A 16,851-nucleotide genomic window follows, 5' to 3' on the forward strand; every position below is an offset into this window, starting at 1 on the left:
TGTGAGGGGAGAGGGCAGAAGGATGCATTGGACCATCCATACTCCTAGAAGATTTTGGACTTTGGCAAAAAACACTCACATGCAGAGTGTTCACCTCAAGGTTGATGGCATTGAGCAGAAAGGAAGGTTTGTTTGCTTCTTTGACGCCTCATGTGTGGCCTTGGGGAAAAACAGAGACCTGAGCCAGAGACCAGGTGGTTCATCTTCAACAGGGGCCTTGTTAGAAACACTTCTTCCCTGACTGTCGGGGAGGTAAGACTTCAAATAGGTGACAGAAGAGGATGGGGTTCACAAACTCACATGCCTTTGGGAGCCTGGCAGATGGTGTTAGTAAGATGAGGCCAGAGGGAAGAGCACATGCATCTTGGGTGAGTGGTGGCAAGTGGGGGGAACCCACAGTGGGGTGACCTGGGAGGGTGCCAGACTATTGGTGTTAGGCAGAGAATTTGGACCCGTGTGCTAGCTTCTCTAATTTTTCAAAAGAAGCTAAAATCCAGAATTGTGTGGGAAATCTAATGTTTAGTTAAAGTACAATATTGTTTTAAAACATTGAGTTGGTCAAAGGCAACAGGTCCATAAGCAGGATGTGTCCCCAGGGAACACCAGTGACAGCATCCGAGTGTTTCATTTAATCTTGGAGACCTTGGTCCTGGGCTCTCCAGAGAACAGGCAAGCCAGTCTTCTCTCACTTGGGATTATCAGTCATCATCTATCAATGGCTACATCGATAGGGTGTTGGGGCGATGGGGGAGAGTGTTAGTTCCTTCTCCCTTACCTCTATCCCTGAAACATTATGGAAACTAATATGACATCTTAAGTAAAAACTGGGCTTGCTATGCAAGTCAGCTTCACGACAGGTCTCCTCACCCCCTTGCTACACAACAGTGGCTCCTAAGCCTGCTCTATCACCTTCACCGTGGGGCTGGAGCATTCCAGGGTGCTGGGGAGCTGCCCTTACCTGTGGCTTTGGGTGGGATACAGACCTGGCTGTTTGTTAGCAAGCAGTAATTAATGGTGGTCTCTCTCACTCACATAATAGGTGATGTGTAGGCAGTCCTGGCTGGTGAATTCTAACCCACAGGGATGTCCAGGGGTCTCAGGTCCTGCTGTCTTGTTACTCTGCTGTCCCCAGGGGTCCCTTTGACAGCATAGTTGGTGACGGCTCACTACCACAATCTATACTGTAGCAAGAGCAGGCATGCTCCTCCCCTTTAAGGGCATAAGCAGGCAGTTACCTACATTCCTTCTGCTCACATCATGTTGGTCATCACTTGGTTTCATGGCCACATCAAGCTGCGATGGAGGCTGGGAAATGTAGTCGTTCTATTTGGGTGGCCATGTGTCTAGGTAAAACTCCATGGGAAATTTTTATGGAAGAAGGGGAGAACATACAAGAGAAGGACAGGTGGAGGTCTCAGCCACACTCTATGAGAGCTGCATCCTTGATACGTGCTCCCTTGGGAGGAAGTCCCCTGGAGAACTAGACCCCAGAAGGAATCCTGGGCAGTAAACAACAGTTAGGGAAGTTGGAGGTTGGGATGAGAAAGAGGCTTCAGGAAGCATCTAGGAACCAGGTCACCAGTGGCTGCATTTCTGGTTTACAGAATAGGTGTGCAGAGTCCCTGTTCCTTGGAGCCAAGTGTTTGTAAAAGTCCCTTGGAATATTCCTCTGGAAATGTTAGATGTGCTCCCTGCAGATTTCCTGTGCTGACTGACTGATTAGAGTCGGAGTAGGGGGCAGGGTGTGGTGTGGTGGAAAAAAGGAGCAAAGCCTGGGATCATTGTGACAATTAAAAAACATCCCAAATCATCATATCCAAAAACTCCCCCTAGGGGGCAGTACCATCCTCTTTGAGAAACACTGGCTTAGCGTTATCTTGGGGTAGAAGTGACACCGGGGAGCCAAGTACAATGTCCACTACATCAATACCAGGCGGGCTGGAATGTCTGGCTGACTGAGACGGTCTGTCCCCTTGGTCTGTCCCCTCACTGACTGACTGCAGTCTAGCTAGACATCGAATAAGCAATCACACTAATAGTTATTCCTTAAAATTGTGCCAGTGCTAAGAAGGAAAAGTGCTACTACGTGGTTGTTTGTCAGGGGGACCCAACCTAGACTAGGAGGTCAGAGATGGCTTCCTGGGAAAATAATTTTTAAGCTGGGGCCTGAAGGATGACGAATGGGGGAGAGGGGAGGTTGCCTGGTGACAGATGGTTACTATATTTATCATGGTGATCACATCGTTAAGGTATATAAATGTTGAATCACTATGTTGTACATCTGAAACTACTATAATATTGTATGCCAACTATACTAAAAATTTAAGGGAGAGAAAGAGGGAGGGAGGGAGAAAGAGGAAGTTGCAGGCAGAGAGGTTGGCAGAGCTGGGAGGCTTGGGAGGGAGGGAAGGTAGCGCAACATGTTCCAGAGATTGAGAAGCCACTGAACTCAGAGAATGAGGGGCTGAGTAGTCTATCCTTGTGAGTGAAGATAGGGAATAGGGAATCTGGGCTTTATTCCAAGAGCAGGGGAGGTCTTTGAGGGGTTTTCATCGGGAGAGTGACCTGATCATATTTGTTTCAAGATCGCCTGGCTCCAGTGTGGCTAATGGACCAGAGGTGTCCACCTTATGGGTGGGGTTGCCCAGGGAGAGTGGTAGAGTGAGGAGAAAGAGAGCCCAAGCCAGTTTGAGAAGGAACAGCTTTTAAGGTTGGGGAGAGGACAGTCTCGGACTTGTCACTGAGTGGGTGAGAGGGGCCAGGATCTAGTGCCCTGGTGCCAGATGGTCTTAGGAGTAAGGATGATTTGTTCATAATAATAGGAGGGAAGGCAAAGGATTTGGGCTCAGAGGCTGAAATAGGGGCCAGGAGACTGGGAGCCTGAGGAGAAAGTTCTCTACTTGGAAAATAAGAAGCAAACAGAATGAGGATGGCGATGGGGTGTTGTAAGTTTGGGGAGAGAAAAGTATGAAGTAGTCATCTAGGAGAGAGCTTCTGAGACTGAAGTGTCTGGATCTATAGTATGATTGCTGGGCAGCAGTGGGGGCAGCCTGAGTCAGGGGTTATTAATATCAGGGAACACAGGACAGGTTAGCTGTGTTCTTTTCCAACACATTTTGTGGTTAGGGTGCAGGGGTGGACTAGACAGAGGTAGATTTCACCAAGTTACAGTTTTGCCACATGAAAATGCTGGATCCTCAAAATAGGAGAGGAGGAAAGGGCGTTGCAATTTTGCTCAGCATAGTGATGATAACTAGCCACTGAATTTAGGTGGAGTTGAGGAAGTCAGTGAGTTCTTGGCAGGTGGGTAGAGGGACCTGTCAGGTGTCAGGTATGGAGCATAGGGGTATAGAGGTGAGAAGTCAGGCTCCTGTGGTCAAGAAGTTCATCAGCTGGAAAAGTACTAGACATAACATGGGCAAGTTTGCTAAGAGCTGTCGCTGCTCAAGGCTCACGCTATAATCAATTTCCCCCCCACAGTGGGGGCGAAGGAGCCTAGAGGTTGCTATGGGGGATGTTGCCAGGGACCAAATGACCATGGGTGGACCCCTGTGCTCCAGGATTGCAATATAATCTGGATACGGCCCTCTGCCTCTGGAGACGGGCGACTCCAGACTGCTCTGGGGAAGGCGCAGAGACGGATTCGCGAGCGCTCAAGCCTTGGAGTCTGGCTAGGCGCGGGGCTCCCAGCACCGCGGACGGGCGGCCTGGGCTGCGAGCGCGGGACTTAGACTGGCGGGGCCGGGCGGGTGGCGCGAAAGCGATGGACTAGGGGCGCAGGGCGTGCTGCGTCGCTCCGTACACGTCTCTTTCAGCGTTCGCCCGGACTTGCAGTTCCTCGCGGACACATTTTTGTCTCTGAAGCTGGGTCTCACCCTCCTCCCGCCTTCGCTCATTCCTCCTTCGGCCGCATTCGCCAAGCGCCCTCGCGTGCGGGCCTCGCTGGGCGCAGAGGGGAGGAGCGCAGCGAGCACTCGGCAGCCAGGACCTCGCTGGGGGCTCCCGCGGGAAGGGCCGGCGGGCGCCCTGTCCCTGCCGCCTGGCGGTGCTTTGCGCGTCGCGTCAGCCGCGCTGTCATTCCGGTCGCGCGCGCGGACCGGCGCAAGGGGGACCAGCGCTCCCACAGGCCCGCGTCTGACCCCTGCCCCGCCCAGCCCGTCGTGGGGAGGGTCCGCCCAGCTAGTGCCCCGTGTCCTGCCTGAAGCCTCTCCCAGGCGTTGGGACTTCTCCGTGGAGGCGGCAACTCTTCTTTGGCGCGGCTGTAGCTGAGCTCGTTGGGTGTCTGGGCTCCGTGCTTTTCCTCGCGTTCCTGCTCTCGCTCCCATCCCGCCTCTGAGCACCCAGGACCCCCGAACCATGCTGTGCTGCCTGCTGGTGAGGGCCAGCAACCTGCCCAATGTGAAGAAGGACCGGCGCAGCGACCCGGTCGCCAGCTTAACTTTCCGAGGTGAGAGCCTGGTGGCCACCGCGCCCGCGCCCCTCAGTTTTCCGCGCGCACCGCCGGGTCTGCGGCCCCAGCTCTAGCACTAACCCTAGTCCAAGCCACATTTTTCTTCCTCTGTCAGCAGGGACAGAAATCTCAGCCTTGTCTTCTGCAGAGGGCGAGGAGGATGAAGCAGAGCACAATAAATGCCATAGTGCTCCGAAATTTTGGAAAGCTGAATGTGCCGTAATTTGTCAGCAGTTACCATTTTTCTAAGCCTGATACCCAGAGGGAATAAAGTCCGAGCCCTTGCTGGGCGGTGGGGATAAGTGTGGGTGAGAAGATGGGTGCGGAATGCAGCGAGGAATCTGGATCACTTGAAAACTGGGCGTGTAGTGAGTGTGCTTTGGAAGTTAGGTCTTTATTTCATTCATTTATTCATTCGTTCGCTCATCTTTATTGAACACTGGTCATATTCAATTGCCGGGTCTCATTTGGGAGGAACAGAATAGGCCGGATATGGCCTTGATACTAGGAATTTTTGGCCTGTCAAGGATGTTTTTTTCAAATTCAAAGAGCCTAAGTGCCTATATGTAGTGTTTAGACAACAGAGGGTCTGTCTCTGCGTTTAGGGCAACAAAGGACTCACAATCTCCCTCTCACCAGACACCTTATCCCCCTACTCTATGGCTGTCATTTCCATGGAGGAGGTGTCTCAGAAGGGGAAAGGGAAGAGGAAGGATTTGTCAAAATTAAGAGAAGGAACAATGGTGTGAGTCAGGACCCCAGTTCTGCAAAGAAGATAAATAAGGAGAGAAGGGAGAGTTTTCCTCTTGCCAGGAGGCATGTCCTGTGGTTTTGCAGAATTAAAAAGTATGTGTATCACAACGGATGGTCAAATGTAGAGGAACAAGTGACTGATGTTTTCCCGAGGCTTGAAAACTGTGGGGGCACCAGGAGGAATCTTTAGCTCTAACCCATGATCTTCATCTGCTCCCCCAAATACTTATAACCATAGATGAAAGACACAATTTGGCAAAGTGAGAACTATGTGCAGCTTTAGCTTTTGCTATGGGATGATTTACATTTTATTTCTCTTTTGAGAAGTGTGAGTTGAAAATTTTGCTATTTTCATTAATAAGTGACATTCCTGGGTGCCTATGATAAAATGCGACTTCAGGACAAGGTCCCTTAGCTCTCCCCTGTCCATCAAACTCTACCTAAGCCATTCCTGTACAGAAATCGTGAGGCCACCACCTGCTGGAAAAGATATTCCTTAAGGACCCTGAGCCCAGGGGACTATATCAGCCTACGTCTGACGGATGCTTTGGAATTCTTTTGGGTCAGTTCACAGCTTTCTTTCTCCGATTCTGTAACAGTGTCTGGTAGCTACTAATCTCCCCATTCTCCAGCTAAGGAAATGGAAACCTGGGAAAGTTAAATGATGTGTCTAGGTCAGTGGTGGTGGCAGGGAACTACCAGTGCTTGGAGTGGGCAGTGCCTTTGAGTTAGGGAGGTGACTCGGTAGGTGATCCATCGAGGCCTCTCTGGACTGTTGCCCTGCAGGCATCCAGCTGCTGTCCTCCCCCCATCTTTGCATTCCCCATCCTTTAAGATGCCTTGCCATTTATGCACTGACAAGCCCTGAGCAAAACGGAAATATAATAGAATGTAACATTTCCAACTGTTCAAAGTCTATTCCTCCTTCAGAGCCCCGCCGCAATGTCACCTTCTCCAGAAAGGCACCCAGGATTCCCTTGGCTCTCATTAGTCTATCCTCTTTGGATGCACAGCACCTTGTTAGGTCTGCTAGCGCACTCACCCCAACCAGCCTATACTCAGTACTCAGTTCTATACTTACGATGCCATGATTCCTTGAGAGCAGCAGCCTATCCTATTTATCACGATGCCCAAAGTTGAGTTCAAATAGATGTTCAGTAGTGTTTGTGCCCTTTCTGGTCCAGCCTCTAGCTGTCATGCAGTCTGGGGCAGTACCTGAGAATCCTCAGGAGACCGTGGTTCAATTTTGGAAACACATATTGAGAGAAATTAATGTGAGATGTGATGACAGGTAGAATTAATGTGACATCCCCACCCCCACCCCAAAGTGTATTCATGTTGGAGTTTGGAGCTGAGCTGACGCTTAGGGAGGGAGACTGCTAGAATCAGACTAGAATTTACGGATTATCCACGCTGGGGTACTCAATCCTGGCTGCACATCAGAATCACATGGGGAGCTCTAAAAAAATCTACTGCCAGTCTCCCTGTCCCCTTCTTTCTTGAGCTGAATTTTGAAGGAGGGACCCAACTATAGGTGTTTCTAAACAATCTCCAAATGTGTCAGATGCCCAGGCAGGGTTGAGAACCCCTGAGCCCAAACCCCTAATGGCACTGATGGAACTGTGTCCTGCTTGCAGAGAAGCCAGCCTGCACTATGTGCTTGGCTCCTACATGCAGCCCCAAGTGCGTGGGCCTGGCTGGCCCTACTTTTCTTGCAGCTGTTCCCCGGGCATTCCAGCCTCGGATGTAATTTCAGGACCTGCCTCCCAAAATAGACTCTGAGCTCCTGGAGACCATATTCTGAGGGTACGTTTTTGGTTTCCTTGTCTCAGGGCTTCAGGGCAGAGCGATTAATAAATTCTTACCATTCCTTTGTTCTTGTATTAATTAATTAATCAGTTAACTATAACTACCATGAGTACCTGGGCTGTGGTAGGTATTTTTGACTGATCACCTTTGTGAATGAGCAGCTTCATTTCCTATAGCATTTGGTAACCTGTACCTTTCTTCTGTCCTGCCCATTTTCCACCCTGTAATGTGAATATTTATGTTCCTCCATTCATGCACTTAGTTCATCGAACACATATTTATTGAGCCTCTACTACATGCCAGGTGCTGTTCCAGGTGCTGGGAATGCATCCAAGAAGAACAAAACCAGATCCCTGATCTTTTGGAGGCCAAACATCTTATTTTCTTGAAGGTTGGCTCTCTTGCGTCTCCAATTGGTGAATTTCTATCTGCTTCCCCTGGCTTCCCAGACAGAAAACCGAGTCTCTCTCTCTCTTCTTTCTCCCTCATTCCTCCCATGTCTCTTCAGCCGATCCCTTCCCCCTTCTCTTCTTCCTCTTTCTTTTGTCTCCTGGGGAGCCTGGGAGATCAAGACTGGAGACACTTGTGAGGGGCAGACTTGATTCACCTATGTTGGGAAGGTGGGCTTCAGGGCACTGAATTCCTCCGAATTTAGCTTTTAAACATTAAAACTGTCTTTAAAGCATTGAAAATAGCCTTCTGTTTTCTTTTTGTGAACATAATATATACTCAATGTAAAAAAGGATGCAATACAGAAAGGCTTGAAGCAAAAGTAATAAGTGGCCCCAAATCCTGGCACTTTGAATTAATTTGTTAACAATCTCACAAATGTCCTCCGAGATTCTTTTTTTCTCTTTTTAAGAAAAGCAATTTTAGTTGTGAAACTTAATTCTCAAGTAAAGTATATCAAATACAAATGTATGCTTTGATGCAGAGATTCTCGACTGGGGGTGATTTTGTTCCTTAGGGGACATCTGGCATTGTCTGGAGACACTTGGTGGTGTCATCACGTGTGTGTGTGTGTGTGTGTACTGTCATCTAATGGGTAGAGGCCAAGGTTGCTGTTAAATATCCTATAGTGCACAGGACAGCCACCCTCCCCGCCCTCATCACACCCACAGTAAAGAAATATCCAGCCTCAGTGTTAATAGTGTCAAGATTGAGAAACCCTGCTTTAATGAATAAATTGTGAAGGGAAGAGCCATATATGCCACCCAGGTGAAGAAATAGAGCCTGTTGGTCCCACCCCTCTACCAGAAGTCCCCAGACCCCATAACTTTCTAGAGGTAATCCTACTCCAGATAATGTTTTTCAAAAGGTTCACCAGTTTTCATTTCACTCAGCAATATCCAGAGTCATTTTTCTATGTCAGTAAATATTCTTCTACACATCTTTTTAAATGTCTGCATAGTATTTTAATATATGGATACACCATAATTCAGTTATTCAACTCCTGAATATTGATGAATATTTAGATTATATCAAACTTTTTATATTTATAGTCAATGCTTAAATTACACTGTAATTGTGAGAAATATCTTGGTGTCTAAATCTTTGCCCACATATTTAATTATTTCTTTTGGGTAAATACTGGAAGTGGTTTTGCTGTGGCTTTTCTGCATTTCTCAAATTGCTCTCCTGAAAATCTGCACCAACTTTACCCTCCCATCAGCAGAGTAGGGGGGCTTGTTTCCTTACAGTCCTGCTAACGCAAAGCTTTATCATGCAAATCTTTAAGAATTTCTTAGTTCAAATAGCATTTGTGATATTTCAAAGTTATTACCTATTTGTCTCTATTTTTTACTGAATTGCTTTTGAATTTGCCCATTTTGAGGGAGCCAGGATATTTATTTTTCTTAATTAGTTGTAAGTGCTCTTTATATATTAAGAAAATTAAAAATTTGTCATAGATGTTTCAGATATCTTCCCCAGTTCTCATTGGCCTTTTGAGTTTAAAGATTACTCCTCTCAGAGTACATTCCACCACAGCCAATGTATGCACCCACCACCACCCCTTCCTGGCTCCTTACTTCCTGGAGAGTGTGATTTTGCTTAGTTAGGATTTAGAAAGACAGAGGTCAAGTTGGAGATCTTGAGGGTGAGAAAAACAGGGCTTCTGCTGGGTAGGGCAGCAGAAGTGACAGCTGCCAAGTTCTTGAGGTGCTCCGGCTTGAGTCAGGACCCGGGTGGCATGGCAAGTATCAGAGTGATCAGAATCTGCCTGCCTTTTTTGTTGAGGGGATCTGCGCCAAGATGTAAATCTTCAGCAGAAGCCAGGGCTATCCTTTCAGTTGCCTCTGCTTTTGGTTGTCTGCTGATACTCTGAATTTCTGTCACTTTCTCTGATGGGTATTCTAATGAGGTGTCTCGGGAGTGCCCAGGACAGAGCAAGTCCTCAATAAGCATTTGAGGAATAAGTGAGAGGCTGCATCAAGGTGCCATGCAGCTTCTGACAGTCCTGTCACCTTGGGCGGAAACAGCCTGTCTCTCTCTGGAGGTCCAAAACACCCCATCTCCTCTCCTCTCTGATCCCTCTCTAGGTGAATGGCACCTCCAACCACCCATGCACCCCTGTCAGAACCTGAAACATCCTCTGCTCCTCCCCCTACTCTCTTCCCCACCCAGACACTAGAGAAGAACCCCCAGCCCCATAGCCTGTGTTCTCACATCTCCCACGTAGACTTTTTAGTAATTTACCATCTTAACCGTTTTTAAATATATAATTCATTGGTATTAAGCACATTCATACTGTTGTGCTACCATCACCACCATCCATCTCCAGAACTTTCATCTTCTCCAACTGAAACTGTATACCCACCACATAATATCTTCCCATTCCCTCCTCCCCAAGCCTCTGCTAACTGGCTTATTTCGCTTAGCATAATGTCCTCAAGGTCCATCTATGTTGTAGCATGTGTCAGAATTTCCTTCTTTTTTAAGGCTGAATAATATTCATTGTATATACAGCCCACATTTTGCTTATCTCTTCATTTGTTGATGGACACTTAGGTTGCTAACACATTTTAGCTACTGTGAATAATGCTATGAACATGGGTGTGTAAATATCTCTTTGAGATTCTGGACTTTCATGATAGCCTGTGACTGTCCCTGTCTTTGCTCCTGCAACCCTCCGGATGGGGTGCGGGGACTCCTGGGTCTCTCTCTCCATGTCTCCCTCCGTGAGGCTTCTAGCACAATCCCTCCAGCAGAGTAGCTGGACTTCTTACAAGGCCACTCAAGGTTCCCAAAGGCATGAAAGTGGAAGTTGCTGGACCTACCTTGAGCCACGGGGCTGGCACAAGTCAGTGTGGAGGGGCACTGTGCAAGGGTGTGAATACCAGGAAGCTGGTTTATTAGGGGTGATCTTGGGGCTATCAGGATATCTCCCCTACTTTTTCAGCTCCGGGAAGCAGGAATTGCTTCTTTCTCAACTTGGATATGAGGGCAGAATGGCTGCTGCATCCACAACTTCTTTAATTAATCCTGCACCCAGCATAGTACCAGGCACAGGACAAGTATGGAAAGTATCTGTGCATCTTTGTCGACATCATTCTCTTCCTTGAAAGTCAATGTCCCTCACATACTAGGGACAGAAACTCAATCTTTGCGTTGAGCTATTTCACTTCTTGGCACCTTAAAAAAGGTTTTGTGTGTGTGTGTGTGTGTGTGTGTGTGTGTGTGGTAAAATATACATAACAAAATTTGCCATTTTAACCATTTTTAAGTGTACAAGTCAGTGGCATTTAGCACATTTACATTGTTGTGCAGCCTTCACCACCCTCCATCTCCAGAACTTTGTTGTTATCCTAAACTGAAACTCCATACCCAATAAATAATAACTCCCCATCCTCCCTCCCCCTAGCCCTTGTTAACTTCTATTCTTTCTATCTCTATGAATTTGACTTTTCTAGATACCTCATATAAGTGGAATCATATAATTTTTGAGAGGAGGGTCTGGCTTATTTCATTTAGCATAATGTTTTCAATGTTTATCCAAGTGGTAGCGTGTGTCGGAGTTGCCTTTCTTTTTAAGTCTGAATAATGTTACGCCATGTGGATATCCCACATTCTGTTTATCCATTTATCTATTGGTGGACATTTGGGCCTTGATGCCCTAGAGATGTGTAATGGGAAACGGACCAGTATCTCTCAGCCTTTCCTTACACTGTCCTTTGACAGGCATAAAACCATCCTACCTTACAGACCGATATGTACCCACAGTGAACACCTTGCTCTATGATCCCGCCAGCTCAAAAGATCCTATCGTCATCAGTGTTACAAAACCAAGCATTTTGTCTGCTCCCCAAATGTACTGTGACCTTATAATTGAATTGGGGGGAGGGTATCTGTCATGTTGGCCACTGGAGATTGGCAGCTGGCTCTGCCAAAGGTCAGGATGCTCACTTCCACACTGTAACCCCTGTGGGTGTCCAGGCCTTGGGGGGGCTATCAAACATCCTGGGCCACTGAGAGGTATCTGTCCCCACAAGATGAGCCTGGGGTCCAGACTGCTGGGGAACCTCACCAGGTGTTAAGAAGAAGGGTAATTATATGGCTCCTCATGTGAGGCCATGACCACACCTGATGTTCAGATGTCAGGAGATGTGTGGGGCTTCTGCCAGTGGAGACTGCTTAGCCAGGTGGCCCCCAGTACTGGCTGGGGCAGGATGGACTGTCTTCTTACCTTCTTTCTGCTCTTGTCTCTGAGGCCTTCCTCACTTCCGCTTATTCAGCCCATGGTCTTTATCAGCGTTGGCTCCAGTGGGGGACCAGGACGGCGTGCTTCATCATTCCTGCTACAGGTCTTGGCTCTCTGCCCTCAAGGGCCAAGACGGTGATTTTTTTGTTCTCCAGTTCTCTGACAATCCTCCTTTAAGGCAATATTTTCAAACTTTTTGGACCGTTATAAACAATAGACTTACAGTTTACATCAAGGCATAGTACACACATAAATATACATGTGAAAATATAAAAAATTTCAAGTAATAGTACTTTTCTGATGAAAGGTGTACTTTGATATTTTTTTCACTAGTCTGTTCTGTCATTAAAAAGACATATTGGTCAACTCACTCAGTTGATGTCATGGCCCTTTAATGGGTCTCAATGAGTAGTTCGAAAAACACCACCCTAGACCCCGTCTGGTCTAGGAGTGTGGGGTAGAGCTGGGTGGGTAGGCCTGGGGAAGCAAGTGAAGAATTTCCATGAGGGACAGAACAGCCCTCCATGGTAAGTTCATTCCTTCCCACTGTGTCTTTCAGTCTGGAGGAACACCCCATGGCTTTGGCGCCATGTCACAGGTGTCTGCTGGGCCCCAATTCTGCAGAGCAATTTAGGGAGAGGGTGCACTCCCCTCCCCCCAACCCCAGCATGAGCTGTGAGCATTCCTGTGTCTTTAACTATTGAGTCTGTTAAATTACACACATAAAGCCACATCTCTCAAGGCCAAAATTAATTGCCAAGGACAGGACAGGCCTAAATCCATGATGAGGAACTATTCTCTTAACTGTTTCCTAGTTAGCAGCATGCCTTCCCTTTCCTTGGCGTCTGTAAGTCATATGATTGTGCTGGGTTAATATTTTATTTCTTCTTGTTCCTCTTTGGGGCTGTAGTGCCCATTAGTGACTTCTCCCTTAATGTCATTCAGAGGGTCCCAGAGTTGGCTCTTCTAATCAGGACTTAGTGAAATCTCGTTGAGGGCTTTTGTTCTCCTCACCTTCAGGGAAAGCAGGAAGTGAAAAATGTTTAAGACACTTTACATAGGGCTTGGCACACAGACACAACTCAATAAATACTAACCAGGAGCACCAGGGAATGCCCCCAAGTAGACGACTAAGAGAGGCTGCAGATGGAATTTTCCGTTACTCCTGTAGATCATAGGAAGTTGATAGGGGCGAGGAAGTAGATACTTAGATAGTATCTCATGTCCCTTTAAATCCTCATAAAATAGACACTCTTACTATTATCAATTTACTGCTGAGGGAGCTAAGGCCTAGAGAGGTTATAAGCCCTACTTAAGGTTACATAGTAGTGGCTGTTATTTGAATGACTCCAAAGCCACATGTCTCCCGCCTGCTGGAGTCACACCACAGGGAGATTCAGAGTGAGTCGGCCAAGACAGACCTGGACCAACTTTGAGGGTTTAACTGGGGCCCTTCCCAGGACACCGCACCCCCACTGTGCCTCCTTTCATTCCCTTTGTCCATTGACACACAGCCATACTGTCAATGCAGGTTTATGGTGTTCTCAGAGAACAGTGAGTCTGTCCTCTGGTAAGGAAGTGAACTTACAGATAACTTGGGGGAAAAACAAGGTCCCTTTCATTTAGCACCCAATTATGAGGTACCTCATTATATACTAAGGTTACTAACATGGTAAGGCATGGTGTCTGCCCTCTGAAGCTCACAGTCCGTTTAGGAATTATTTAAAAGTATACAATTATATGATTTATATGATTTCATATAGATGGAATCATATAATATGTGGAGGTAGATGTCTTTAAAAAGAAAAATGGAATGTTTTCTATGAAGATCATTTATTCTTAGAATCAAAATTTATAATTAAAAAACTTTATTCAGAAAGTCATGAATAACAAACTTATTAAAAAGAGTTGGCCTGGGTATTTAACTTCAAAAAACCTTTCTGTTGGGGCTACTGTTTCTTCATCCCAGAGCTGAGAGAGAGAAATTGTGTGGTTGGTGTTGGGCATTCATGCCGACTGGCGGGGTTCTCAGGGGATCCACTGGTTTTGTCTTGGGGTGTCCTTTGGCAGGTAAGCTACAGTGTGGAGCTGAGAAGCCGACCCTACCTGGGTGGGAGGTGCAGGGGGTGGGATAGTCTCTCACTTTCTCTTTGTGTCTCCCATAGGGGTGAAGAAAAGAACCAAAGTCATCAAGAACAGTGTGAACCCCGTGTGGAATGAGGTATGTGAGTTTGTCACCCTCCCTCCTTTCCTCACTCTCTGCTGCCACAGACTCTGGGGACGAGTGAAGGGGCTTGTGCAGGAAAGGAGCCTTCTCAGTGGTATTGTCAAGGAGGGGAGGGGCTGGTGGTCCTGCGTGCCAGCTAAATTCTCCAGGTGCTAGGAACCTGGGAGGATGGTTGGTAGCCTGGCCTACCAGGTAAATAGAGGTATCTCACTTGTGATGTGGGTGCGGCATGGGAAAGAGTAAGATGTCTTTTGTCTCTTTTTTTTTCCAGCTCTGGTCAGCCTGATAGAGGGTGTTTAGGGGTTCTCCCTGCCCACGGACCACCTCTTTCCCACAGCTCTCCCTGATTAACTAGGTTTTCCTCTGGCTCCTGCTGGCCTCTGCTCCCCCAACCAGATCCCTGTATATGGCTCCTAGGTGATCCTTGAGAAACCCTGGATGCCCTGTGTGGATGGGGTTGGGATGTATGGGGAGGCCTTTGCTCTGAGGAGGGTCCTAGGACCTCTGAATGGAACTCCCCAATGTGGCACTAACTCATGCTGCCCACCAGGGATGAGCACACTGATCTTGGTCCTCAAAGACCCTGCAGGTTCACCTGGCAATTTTCCCAGCTGTGCTCCTGGCCTGCCTTCCTGGTGATTGGTGGAATTGAATTGGGGACCATGGGAACCTAGCTTCCTTCTCTCTTCTGCTGACTTCAGCTCTCACTGTCACTTCTGAAGCTCTGGCACCCAGCCATTCATGTATTTATTTATTTACTCATCCATCCTTCTATCCATCAACATCATTCATGGATGCCTGCTCAGTGCCCTGGGGGGACCAGAGTGAGCCAGACACAGTCTCTTCTCCTAGAGGGTCACAGATTAAGATGTCTTTTCTCCTTTTCTTCCAGGGCTTTGAGTGGGACCTCAAGGGCATCCCTCTGGACCAGAGCTCAGAGCTCCATGTGGTGGTCAAAGACCATGAGACGATGGGGAGGAACAGGTGAGGCATGTGAGGGGTCTCTGGCCTTCATGTATAAGTAGGGTTGTGGTTGACATGTACTCCAGAATTGGGGCTCTGAGGAGCTGGTGTTTCAACTCAGCATTTGCTGAAGACCTGACTCTCATGGGCCTGGCCTAGTGGTGGATGTTGTGGAGGGGCCCAGCTATATCCTCAGAAACTCAGCCATGGCTCAATCTGAGAGCTGCCCAGGCTGCATGGAAGGAAGATGGGCTATAATCAGGTGTATGTGTTTGCACAGACAGTCTGTGCCCCAGGGAGCAGGGAGGAGAAGGCTCCCTGTGTCCTTGCTCCAGCCCAGGGTTGCCTGGGCATGGCCCTCTCCCCGCCCCATCCAGACTGGTGAGGGCAGAGGCACACGGCAGGAGGCAGACAGGCAAAGCAAAGCTGCTGCTGGCAGGAAGCTCTCAGGGAAGACTTCATAGAAGAGGTAGGACTTGAGATAAGATTTGTGGTTTAGAAGTTGGAAGAGTATTAACGGTTCCTACTGACTGCACACCTTCCTGTGGCAGTGTTTTCTGTTATTTCATGTATGTAGTGGGGAGGGTTTCCAGGGAATAGCAGGAGCAAAGTTGTGGTGGTAAAACAGGCCCTCTAGGCAGGCCGTGGGTCCTTTCTCCTATCACCAAGCTTCTGGGCCTTGTATGTGCTAGCAGTAGGGTGGAGGCTGGGCAGGACCAACTGAACGTGCAGATGGGGTGGCCTAGGAGACGCAGCCCGTGAGGCCGCGCAGCCTTGAATGTCAGGGTAGGGGTTCAGCAGTCCCTGCCTGGCACGATGGGCATCTGTGTTAGGTACTGGCAGGGGTGGGTTCATGCCCTTGGTGCCATTTACTGAGGTCTGGGCTCAAGGATCAGGCATGATGGGCTTGCTGTTTTGTGATCTGTTCATAGGGGAGCCTTTGTTTGGGAACTGGGTCAGCTGACATGGGATATACCTGGTTGAGTTGCCCTAGGGTGGGAGAGGAGAGAGAGGGGAGGGGAGAGGATTCAGAGACCTGGGGAAGGCCAATGACGGTCTCAGGCTGCAAAATACCTGGAAAGTTTGAAATCTTAAAAAGCTTGGAAGAAAAGCCCAGCTGACAATGTCTCTGGTTCTGCTGGCCATGCGTGCAGGGTGAGGTATGTGTGGGGCGTGTTGGACACTTTCACTGGGCCCTCCGAAGATGGGACTACAAGATGTAGGGATCCAGCCTAGATCTCAGTAGCCCCCGCCTGCATGGCTACTAAGCCACACTAAGCCACCCCAGTATAGACAAATGTTTTGTAGAAAACATGACAGCCTCTAACAAGCATGAATAGTGGATCTGCTGGTTAGGAAGGGAGTGACTCTGAGTACTGGGTGGTTCTGGAGGGCTTCCTGGAGGAAGGTTATACAGACTGACTCAGAAGCCGGGGTGGGCTTAGAGAGGTGAGGAAGGGAGGGCATTCCAGTGTTTAAGTAAGGAGGGCAGCCTGGCTAAGACCTTGCAGGTGGGCCTAGGTAACATGACATGTGAGCTCAGGGAGAAGGGAGCAGTGGGGCCCGATTGGGAGGGGCCTCCGATACCAGACTGAGGATAGTATTAGCAAAACCACAACAGCTGACGTTTACTCAGAGCTTAGCCAACTGTGCTGAGTCTTCATATGCAAGATCTTTTTAAATCAGTTATGTACTACTGTTATAACTGTCATCGTTACAGATGGGGAAACTGAGGCTCTGAGAGGTTGGTTGAGTTCCTCAAAGGCGAATGATGGCAGAGTTGTGACTGGAGGGCAAGTCTACAACATGCTCATAATCACTGAGCCCCCTGTACCTCTCAGAGGCTCCTGGCAGCCCCACAATGGGGCTGGGCCCTTCTGGAGAGTTCAGTTCCCTCATGATGCTGCAGTGGAGAGAGCTTAGCGAGGCAAAAGCGGGACAGTCTGTTTA

At 48.2% G+C, this 16,851-nt stretch overlaps 1 protein-coding gene and 1 long non-coding RNA gene across 2 annotated transcripts in view; both read left to right on the top strand.

The window, feature by feature from the left end:
* The first annotated feature begins 3,784 nt into the window (after positions 1-3,784).
* The window catches only part of DYSF (dysferlin), a 187,089-nt gene continuing 174,022 nt past the window's right edge, over positions 3,785-16,851 (top strand). The window contains exons 1-3 of the mRNA XM_039852517.1: positions 3,785-4,447; positions 13,877-13,932; positions 14,831-14,922. Of these exons, the coding sequence (XP_039708451.1) occupies positions 4,357-4,447; positions 13,877-13,932; positions 14,831-14,922 (239 nt within the window). The 5' untranslated portion in view covers positions 3,785-4,356. The remainder of the gene's footprint in view (positions 4,448-13,876; positions 13,933-14,830; positions 14,923-16,851) is intronic.
* LOC120594625 (uncharacterized) lies at positions 4,929-7,704 on the top strand. The gene is made up of 2 exons (XR_005650655.1): positions 4,929-7,009; positions 7,316-7,704. It is a non-coding gene; the product is annotated as an uncharacterized LOC120594625 (long non-coding RNA).

Source organism: Pteropus medius, unplaced genomic scaffold (assembly GCF_902729225.1).
Source record: "Pteropus medius unplaced genomic scaffold, Ma_sr-lr_union100, whole genome shotgun sequence".
Classification (NCBI taxonomy): Eukaryota; Metazoa; Chordata; class Mammalia; order Chiroptera; family Pteropodidae; genus Pteropus; species Pteropus medius.